General features: G+C 47.7%; 1 protein-coding gene across 2 annotated transcripts in view; it reads right to left on the minus strand.

Annotated features, from left to right (window-relative positions):
* Window positions 1–2,432: 2,432 nt before the first annotated feature.
* The window catches only part of LOC307036631 (uncharacterized protein), a 32,611-nt gene continuing 23,855 nt past the window's right edge, over window positions 2,433–11,188 (minus strand). For both annotated transcript variants that reach the window (XM_079677115.1, XM_079677117.1), the window contains 3 exons: window positions 3,821–3,904; window positions 3,349–3,480; window positions 2,433–3,234 (listed from right to left, as the gene is read on the minus strand). In XM_079677115.1, the coding sequence (XP_079533241.1) occupies window positions 2,951–3,234; window positions 3,349–3,480; window positions 3,821–3,904 (500 nt within the window). In that variant the 3' untranslated portion in view covers window positions 2,433–2,950. The remainder of the gene's footprint in view (window positions 3,235–3,348; window positions 3,481–3,820; window positions 3,905–11,188) is intronic.

Consider the following 11,188-nt stretch of genomic DNA (forward strand, 5'->3'; position numbering starts at 1 on the left):
AAACTCAAGACTACTGCAATCAAAACAGCCAATTAACATGCTGTAAGATGGCGTCTGTGTGTGTGTGTGATAGTGTGTGTCTGTGTGTGTGTGATGAATATTTGATGTTTAGAGGCTCACTACATGCCCCTCTCTCAGATCATGACATCATGTTGGGACCAAAGATAATTTCTGCATAATTCATGAGGTCACCCGCTCGTCAAATCAAGCTACGACTAATTCAAACTCTTGTCCTTGTCCTTGTCCTTCTTTTCTTCTGCCTCTGGTTCCCCTCCCATTTCTTTCTAATGCATTCTGTTTTATTTTGCATTTTTATAATGTGCCAAACACTAGGGGCATTTATCAAATGTTGAGTGGTTTAAATATATTATATAAGTTCTGGGCATTGAAGAGATAGAAGTGGGCCAGATATAAAAAATCTAAGAATTTCTCTAATAAAGATGTAATTCAATGAATCTCATTGGACAACATTCGAGATATACCACCAATAGTTGTATTAGTAAAAACCCTTGTTATGGTTTAATACATTGGCAAGTGAGCCTTTGACCATGCATGCAGCCTGTTGCAGTTCCTCCTGCTAGTTTTTTTTTTTACTACTCAAATGTTAGCCTTGTTTTTTGATCTTACTTGTTATAATTTTTTTAACTAACTTCGATAAGTAACTCATGAAGCTTTGCCCTCTCTTAACTTTCTTGTAGGGAGAGATTTGTGTTTCTTTCTCCGTTTAGTGTCCCGTCAATTATGTTAAGTTGTGTCATGTTTGTGATTGTCATGTTCATGTTAATTTAGTTTATGTTCCACTTCCTGTTTTATTTTGTACTCTCCTTGTCTCATTCCAGGTCCCTTTACTTCCTGCTTTGGTTCTTTTTCCCGCCATCGTCAGTGTCTGCCCCGCCCCTGATTGTTTCCACCTGTGCCCATTTACCTCATGTATATATTGTCCTGTCTCCCCTTGTTAGTTGTCGGTTCGCTTGTTCGTCGTCCCAAGAAGCCAGATCCAAGCCATCGCTTAAGAGATTCAGTGTTTTGCCTTTTCCCTCCATGTGAGCACTTTACTTTTGTCTTTTGTTATTTCCTCTAAAAGAGTGATTTTGTTTTTGCAAGGCAAAGATTATTTTTTCTTCAAACCTTTTTAGTCTCTGGGTTGTGCATTTGAGTCCTCTAAACTATTGAGTCAAGGTTCCTAACACCGTTGAGTTGATTCTGTATAGCTAAAGAGATGTAGGAGGAACGTTGGGTCCATGTTTTTGGAGACCCTCTCTCAATATGAGCAACAAAAGATCACTGGCTAATGAAATGGACGAGCTAATGGCGTTAGCTGGAGTTAGACAGACTATCTGGGATGTAGTTTAATGTACTTTACAGAAGCATGGCTGTACCAGGATATATCTGACGACAACGTTTCCATCCATGGCTTTCCTCTTTTGTGTGTTTGAACAAGTTTTTTGTGTTTGGGCTGTTGAATTGGAAAACATTTCTGAAAACACTTTTTTCTGCTGATGTAAAAAGGAGCACCCTTGACATTTGAAATGTTGAGGGTTCAAGTCCAGTTTATGACCGCTTTCTTCCCTCCGTCCATCACACAGCTCCTAACTTTGAACTGCCAAAACATCTACACATTGCAGGGAGCCAAGTTGAGCCAAGACACTTAAATGCAAAGCATAAAAGAAACAGGGAATGATAATTATATGTGTGTGTGTGTGTTTGCATGCATATACGTGTGTGGGATGCAGACTGGTTGCCCGGACCCCCAACAGTGAAGCAGAGTGGAGTTTGGGGAAGTTGTCCTGCCTCCCTTCTCTCCACATTTGACTCTCGACAACATGAAGGAATCAAGCTGTACAACAGTGTGAGGAGGAGGGAGAGGAGCATCAAACACTCCGTAATAACCGGCCTTAATTAAGACCAGAGGGAATAGGGGAGTTATTAGCTGTCATAAGGAAGTTTATCCAACCCAGAGAGAGTGTGTGTGTGTGTGTGTGTGTGTGTGTGTGTGTGTGTGTGTGTGTGTGTGTGTGTGTGTGTGTGTGTGTGTGGAAATACTTGCCGCGTTTATCCATCCTAATGTGGATGCATGTGCAAGAGAGAGACGTAGAGATGCATAGAGAAAATCATGATTGTTCAGATGTGTGTGTGTGTGTGTGTGTGTGTGTGGGGATGCGCCTGTATGATGTACTATTGGAGGAGAAGTATTCCCACCAAACACTCCAACTGTTATTAATATGTATGCAGCTGAGAGAGATACCCTCTCGTCTTCTAGCTCATAAAAAAACACACACAAATGCATTATTATCACTCCCCACACACACACATACACACACACACACACACACACACACACACACACACACACACACACACACACACACACACACACACACACACACACACACACACACACACACAGAGTGAGAGAGAAAGAGAGCCATCCATCAGCAAACAAATAATAAGTGTTTAATGCGGTTTGAGACACTTCAGTTCATTTCCACAGAGGGAAAGCTTTTTAACTTTGGTGACTCATTGCTCTGTTGTCTTTTACCAATGGGGGAAAGTGGAAATCGCAAAGCATTCAGAGGCCACATGTGGAGGATGACATCGGCCTACAGTTACAGCTTTCATTATCTATCATTAGTTTATCCATCTGTCATTCGTACATTTTAAAAAATGTATGTAAATGCTGTTGCCCATAAAATAAAAGGTTTGGAGGCAAATTACTAACTTATGACACACTTTATAAAGACAAGTTTGCTAATGTTTTACAAGGTTTCACTTTTTATTAATGGTAACACTTTATATTAAGGTACACAAATTAACTTAACGACTGTTGTGATCTCTACATTTAGCCAAAACACTTAAATGCACACATATCTTTGATTAAAAAGTGTATTGTATGACACAAATGACACTTTTTTCAACAAGTACTGACATAAAATAAAAACGGTTTATTTGTTCACATGGTGAAAAGTAGATGACCACTAAAGGTGCTATGATGATGTATATTGTCATGTATCCTGGAGTTTTCCCACAAACGCAAAAACACAACATCTCCGACCTCTAGAAGCAGCGTGGCACCATTAGAAGATTTTGCCGAACCTGAAGGCTGATGTTGATATGCAATACAAACTCTCTCTCCGTTCTTGAACAACACAGCACCTGAAGGATGTGAAGGATCACCGGGACCATGTACGTAGAACTCAAAGTGGTAGGCTCCTCTCACCGGTGCAATGAAAAAACCTGTGGGACATTTTTTTGTCAGTGAAGGTAACTATCGATTTGTTTGCTGATCATGTATTTTATTCAGCATAGCCGAAAACCTAAAACTAATTTTAAATGATTGAGTTTGAGTACCTGTGTTTGGGTTGTAGGCATTCCCAATGTTTGAGAAGACGTATGTGAAGACCAGATTAGTCTCAGTGTTAAATGGTCCGATAGTTGTTGAGTCTGAAGCCGACAGAGAGGCTGAGAAAGCCACCTGTTTGACTGAGAGAGAGAGAGAGAGAGAGAGAGACTCTACTTCATGTGTCTTTCTTTTGTTTCTTTGTTTCTTTTTACATTTCATACTTGCGGTTTTGTAATAATATATTGTTGTAAAATGTTTAATGAATGCATTTTTTTTTGTACCATCATATCACTATTGGATTGTATTATCCATGACGCTTTGGCAATATTGTTCACCTGACATACATGCAAATAAAGCATATTGAATCGAATTGGAGAGAGAGAGAGAGAGAGAGAGAGATTTTATTTCCCTACTGTGAATTCATGCTTTAAAAATACGTACATATGTTACAAAATTCAACCTATTGTTTAGATGTTTTACCTTCTCCGTCTCTCTTCAGAGCCCCCACCTGGTTTTCTGTGACAGTTGACCTGGCTTTCACAGTGATCAGCTCTGCTGCTTGTTCTGTGAACAAAGTGACATCATTACATATTTGTGTCTGACAGAAATAGAGTTTGATAGTTTCAAGTATTTCATCATCACTGTCTTCATCAAGGTTTGCTATGCCTATGGTATATTTATGTTTAAAAAATACATGTATAATATAGTATAATATATGTGTCTGCTCAAACAGGGTTTTCTCCTTTCCTAAAAGGTCCCATGTCATGCTTTTCCGGTTATTACCCGTCCCCTTGTGTGTTATGTAGCTTTTTATGCATGTAAACGGTCTGCAGAGTCACAAACCCTCAAAGTACACCCTGTAGCGAGTAACGCCTCGTTGGAGATTTCTCTTTTTCCATTGTTTACTTCTTGGGTATAGTGACGTATTTCCGGTATAGTGACTAAACGTAACGGCTCCACAGATTGGTGTCGTTACGTTACGTTACGTACGCGGAGCCGTTACGTTTGGACCAATCCGCGGACTTCCTCACACACACACACACACACACACACACACACACACACACACACACACACACACACACACACACACACACACACACACACACACACGCACACACACACACTCACTCGGCGGGACGTTGCGAGGCTCGCTGCTGCGAGGAGCGGGACACTGTGAGCTGGCTCACTGGTGTGGGGTCGGCGAGACAGCGAGACACCGTGGAACTCAGCCTGGACACACACACAAACTCCCAGCCAGGCTGCGTGTGTGTGTGTGTGTTTCGGGCTGGGTTCCACAGTGTCTCGCTGTCTCGCAGACGGCCACTGGGCTCACAGGGAGGGGGGGGGGGGGGGGGGGGGGGGGGGGCAGGAGCTCCAACAAGCCGTTTGGGACAGAGAGTGAATACACATACTATACAGAGATGCTGTATGAGAAACCAATGTGAGTTTGGAAAATTGCACAATATAAATGTATTTTAGTATACCCCCACAATGGAATTATGATCAGTGGAAATGCCCATGACATGGGACCTTTAATATACACTATCATAAATAATTTTCACTATAAATTGTCAGAGCCACGATCTTGTCCACACATTACCTTGAAGTTGTTGCTTTAGCTTGTCCCCCTCAGTCTTCTGCTTCTCCAGTTCAGTCTTCTGCTTCTCCAGTTCAGTCTTCTGCTTCTCCAGTTCAGTCTTCTGTAACTCCAGCTTAGCGGTTTGTGCTTTATTAAATAATAAAATAAATGTATAGCTATTTATTGAACAATAAAAAAAAGAAGATTCCTGCACTACTTTCGTTTATTTCACAGCTAAGTAGAATACTCGATTCTGATTGGTCAATTTTGAAATTGCAGAGGTTGTTAATACAAGATAACACACAGCTGCTTAGCAACAAATAATGCAAAGGAGAATCAAGGGAGATAAGGAAAGAGCTTTAAAGACAGAGCCTTGGACGTCAATCGACAGAAGATGGCAGACAGGAAGTACACACTAACAGGAACACATTATGGGCTGCTCTGGCATTGTTTAAGGACTTGTTAGTGGACAATAAAATGTGAACGTACTCGCACAGTAACAGTTCTCATTCATAACACTCCGTTCGATGTCTCACTATGGGATGCGCCTCATCGCGGAGCAAACAGAAGCATTAATCTCATTACGCCAATCCTGATTGGCTGGTGATCTTGACGTCAGCGTCAGGGAATCCACCCCCTATAAGTAGCTTGCGCTACGCCGCATGCGTCATTCAAACACCTCTTCTCGCTTCAGAGCACATCTCGAAAAAGATCAGTAGCTAGCTAGCTTAACGGTCCACAGACTGATTTACGAAGCTAACCTTCGGTCGACGGGCGCTCGCCGGCTACTTCTATATATACTTCTGCAAGAAGACTGTTAATACCAACACACCAGTTAGTATTGCAAATCGACCTCGCCGTTTTCTCCTCGGGAATAAAGGTAAGGTTTTGATTTTTTCAAGCTAGCAACACACGTGTTGCTAGCTTGTCTTCCCTCACTACCGACACCACGGTAGCGAGGACGTTTTTTCTTTTTCTCTCTCACACCAGAGGAGGGGAAGATAAAAAGGGTATTAACACACCAGTTAATATTCTTTGAGAATAAAATTCTACACCGTCGTTTTTTCTCCGGATTAACGACAGTTGGGGAAGTATTTTTTCTCAGCAACGTACCTGTTACGAGCGGGTCCTCTCCACGCCGTCACCACGGCGACCGAGATGGACGCTTCTCTCCCTCACACCAGAGGAGTCAGGGACTCGGAGGCTCGGCTCTGTGGCTGCGGGTTGAAGATATCAGGCACAGACTCACACCAGGTCTGCTCGTCCTGTCTCGGGCTGGAACACGCCCAGGAGGCTATCGACAACCCCGGCTCGTGCGGACATTGTGCCCGCTTCACCATCAAGAGCCTCCGCCGACGGCTAGCACGCCAAGCTAGCTTGTCGGGTCAGGACTCCCTCATGTCCTCTGATTTACCGGACGGAAATCAGGACACGGGGGCGTCCACCACAGAGATGGAGCCCCGCACTGTGTCGGTCTGGGGCTCATCAGTAGTGGCAGCTGCAGAACCGGAGTCCCGCGCCGTGTCAGGCTGGGACTCGGTGGCAGCGAGGGACGTGCGAGCGGAGCCCCGCGCTGTGTCAAGCTGGGGCTCCCAACTGGACCTCACCATGGTCTCGCCCGCGGATGATGTCCCGGAGTTGGACTACATGGAGGACGAAGAGGATGAAACCTCTGGATTCCTCCTGTCCGACTCTGATGAGCAAGACGATGATGTCTTCGTGTCATCAGCTCAGGCTGCAAAGCCGGGAGCGATGGCTGCTCTCCCGGGCGATAGCACACCAGCTTTGCCCTGTCTGAGTATAGACCTGCAGGCCGTGTGTCAGCGTGCCGCAGCCAGCCTAGACATCCCATGGCCCGAAATGGCCAAGGAGACCTACAGGTCCCGTTACGAGGGGAAAATTTTGCCCCAAGCAACGAGGACAAAGAGGCAACTCCTGCCGGTCTTCCCGGAGATGTTGGATGAGGTGTCGATCTCGTGGAGAGACCGGCCCTTCAGCAACAAGGCCCCAATCCAGGGTGCCTCCTCCCCTAGACTGCGACGGTATGGAGAGGCTCGGCCTGCTCCGCATACCGCCGATGGAACCGCTGGTGGCAGCTCACCTCCTCCCGAGGATGGCGACTACACCGAGCAGGAACCCCACGCTGCCGGCAAAGGCGGACCGGTTCCAGTCAACCATGACTGAACGGTCCTACAGAGCCGCAGCATTGTCTGCCAGGGCTTTGAACATTTCCTCGCTGCTAACCGCTTACCAAGCGGAGCTCTGCGAGGATCTATCGAGTAATCCTGGACCGGCAGTACTGGACGAGATAGCCGCGATCACGGACATCTGTCTCCGCGTTCAACGCTGCGCCGTCCAGGCCACGGGAAAGGCAATGGGAATTATGGTGGTGCAGGAAAGAGCTAGATGGCTCAACCTCACCAACCTCCCAAAACCGGGAAAGAGAGGATGTGCTGGACATGCCCATCGTTCCCGAGGGGATTTTCGGATCTGCGCTCGCTTCTATGCAGAAGAGATGCGAGTCCAAGAAGAAGGAAGACGAGGCCCTCCACCTCTGTCTTCCTCGATGGGTCGAGCCGCTGCCTTCACAGCGGCAGTCCCTCGCCCAATCTACCTCAGCTGCTCGGTTTAAAGTACCGAAACAGCAGAGGTCACGGCCCGCCCCGAGTCCCCAGCCCAGGCAGGAGACGAGGGCGAATTGGCCCAGAAAGTCTCCGGTTCCGGCTGCAGCCCAGGCGCAGCCAACCCGGAATTTCGGCCAGCAGGCGAGGAAGAAGAAGCTGGCGGCCTGACAGCCTCCTCTTCTTCCCTCGGTGACGGAGCTGGAAGGTTCCCCAGCTCCAGATGTGTTCCCGCTGCCTCGAGAGATGCCTCAAAGCCATCCTCAAGTGCACCAAAACACATGTCACAATATTGCTCTGTTTTCTCGGATAAAGCATTTTCCGCTGACGCATCCAGGCCTCAGGCTGAGGGCGCAGCTCAGAAAAATGAAAGAGAAAACAATAAAACCAATAAACAGCCCCACATTTGTTCCCCTTTTGAGAGCAGCTACGGCCTCTCTCAAAAGGCGGATGATGAACGGGTCTGTGAAGGCACCGCCGCCACGCGCATGCGCAGTAACGACTGGGGCTGTGAGGCTACCACCGTCACGTGCAGGCACAGTGCCGGCTGGGGTTGTGAAGGCACCTCCGTCACGCGCATGCGCAGTGTCGGTGGGGACTGTCAAATCGGGGTACCACCGTGTTCAGACACTAGAGGGCCCCATAACACAACAAATAGAGACTCAGAGGGCAAAAGACGTGACATCTCCGCTGGCTCTAAGGAGCGAACAGTGGAAGATGCTCACAACGTCTGCTTGGGTGTTCAAGACAGTTACACGGGGTTACAGACTCCAATTCGCTGTCACCCCCCCTTGCTTCTCGGGCGTTCTGTATTCACAGGCCCGAGGGGAGTCAGCCCACATTATAGAAAGAGAGATTCTCTCACTTCTAGAAAAGGAGGCTATATCTATAATACCCGCCGAGCAGAGTCAGAGCGGCTTTTATTCCAAGTATTTCCTCGTTCCCAAACGGGGAGGGAACGGAATTCGGCCAATACTAGATTTGAGGGCTCTGAACAATATCTAAGAAGATACAAATTCAGAATGCTCACTCACACATCTCTGCTGCGTCTCGTGCGACAAAACGACTGGTTTACATCAGTCAACCTGAAAGATGCGTATTTCCACATCCCAGTATATTACCCACACAGGAAATATCTGAGGTTCGCATTTCAGGGGATCTGTTACGAATACAGAGTACTTCCCTTCGGTCTGTCTCTCAGTCCAAGAGTGTTTGTACGATGTACGGAAGCCGCGATAGCCCGTTAAGACAACAGGGTATTCGCCTGGCAACCTACCTAGACGACTGGCTGCTTCTCGCACAGTCGGAACAGGAGACTATTACGCAGACAAATGTCCTCGTAAAGCAACTGCTCAACCTGGGTTTCATAATAAACACAGAAAAGAGCATGTTGTGCCCGGCACAGACTGTACTCTTCCTGGGTTTACACCTGAACTCGGTGCCCAGCCCGCCTGTCAGCGGAAAGAGTGAAAGCTTTCAGAGCTTGCCTCGCTCATTTCCAGCTGCGCAAACATGTTCTTTTCAGATCATGCCTGCGGTTACTGGGGCTCATGGCGTCAGCCATCCTGGTTGTACGGCTGGGACGGTTACACATGAGGGAGTTTCAGCGCTGGGTAGCCGCTCTAAAACTAAACCCCGCGCGTCATGGAGCACGGAGAGTGATGGTTACTGTGAAATGCGTAATGGCACTGCGCCACTGGCTGCACCCGACTTTTCTGGTACGGGGCGTGCCTATGGGTGCTGTCCTTTCACGGAAGGTGGTCACCACAGACGCATGTCTGACAGGCTGGGGAGGTATTTACGAAGGTCGTCCGGTGAGGGGTCTCTGGAGCAGAGACCTCCAGCGGTCGCACATAAATTACCTGGAGCTTTTAGCGGTGTTCCTCACCCTAAAACGCTTTCTGCCTTTTCTCAGAGGACACCATGTCCTTGTGAGGACGGACAATACGACCACAATATCGTATATAAACCGACAAGGGGGTTTGCGCTCTCTCCAGTTACACATGCTGGCACGCAAACTGATCTTGTGGAGCTGCGGCCGTCTCCTCTCTCTGAGAGCGACGCACGTACCGGGTGTGATGAACCTCGGTGCAGACCTGCTGTCCAGAGGTGTACCACTATATGCAGACTGGACTCTACATCCAATGATTGTGAGCCAGCTGTGGGTGCGTTACGGCCGAGCCGCGGTAGATCTGTTCGCATCAAAAGAAAATGCTCACTGTCAGCTTTTCTTTTCAATGCGCGATCAAAACGCACCATTAGGCGTGGACGCGCTCGCGCACATTTGGCCTCCGGTCCTCCTGCTTCCTCCACTAGGTCTCTTTATGACTGTAAGTGGAGGGTGTTTGAGGACTAGTGCCTTCAAAAAGGGCACACCTCTTTTCAATGCCCTGTGGGAGTGATTTTATCATTTCTACAGGACCTAATTGATCAACACAGAGCTTTCTCCACGATCGAAGTCTACCTGGCTGCTATTGCTGCATGCCATGTGGGTTTTGAGGGTAAGACGGCTGGCCAGCATCCTCTGGTCTGCCGTTTTATGAAGGGAGCTTGCAGGCTCCTTCCTGTTTCCAGGTCACTGGTGCCCTTATGGGACTTGACAGTGGTTTTAGATGGGCTCACTCGAGCCCCATTTGAACCCCTGGAAGAAGCTGACATGAAGCACCTGTCACTCAAGACAGTGCTGTTACTGACCCTGGCATCCGCCAAGCGAGTCAGTGACATTCATGCGCTATCTGTACATCCTTCATGCACTCAGTTCGCCCGAGGGTTAACGAGAGTGTTGCTGAAGCCCAACCCTGCCTTTATACCTAAGGTGGTTGGTTCATGTACCCCCTTTGACATTGAGGTATTTCCTCCGCCGCTGTGTCCCTCCGGGGAACAGCAGCCGAATTTGCTATGTCCAGTCCGTGCTTTACGCACTTATATGGACAGATCGTTTCGTCATAATGACCAACTCTTTGTGTCCTGGGCTAACCCTCAGAAGGGCAAGCCTGTTACTAAGCAACGGCTCTCTCACTGGATTGTGGAGGCAATTGCTTTGGCTTACACGAGTCAGGGTCTGCAGGCACCTTCGGGTTTGCGTGCTCATTCGACTCGTGGTCTGGCTACATCCTGGGCTTTGTTCAAGGGTGTTTCCATCCAAGACATTTGTGCAGCAGCGAGCTGGTCCTCGCCGCTCACTTTTGTCCGCTTTTACAGATTAGACGTCTTTGCTCCCAGTGTGGCCCATGCAGTGCTGGGCCCCCTGCTGAGTTAGAGCTCTAACTGTTAAGTTCTGGTTGGTCTTGGTGACTTTTGAGATAAGCTCGTCTGGCAATTCGGGAGCTACAATATCCCATAGTGAGACATCGAACGGAGTGTTATGAATGAGAACTATAGGTTACTTACGTAACCCCAGTTCTCAGAGTAACATGAAGTGAGATGTCTCACCAGACGGCCCTCCTTGCTATGGTGAAGCGAGAAGAGGTGCTTATTTTGAATGACGCATGCGGCGTAGCGCAAGCTACTTATAGGGGGTGGATTCCCTGACGCTGACGTCAAGATCACCAGCCAATCAGGATTGGCGTAATGAGATTAATGCTTCTGTTTGCTCCGCGATGAGGCGCATCCCATAGTGAGACATCTCACTTCATGTTACTCTGA

This window comes from Notothenia rossii (assembly GCF_949606895.1).
Source record: "Notothenia rossii genome assembly, chromosome: 4".
In the NCBI taxonomy this organism is placed as follows: domain Eukaryota; kingdom Metazoa; phylum Chordata; class Actinopteri; order Perciformes; family Nototheniidae; genus Notothenia; species Notothenia rossii.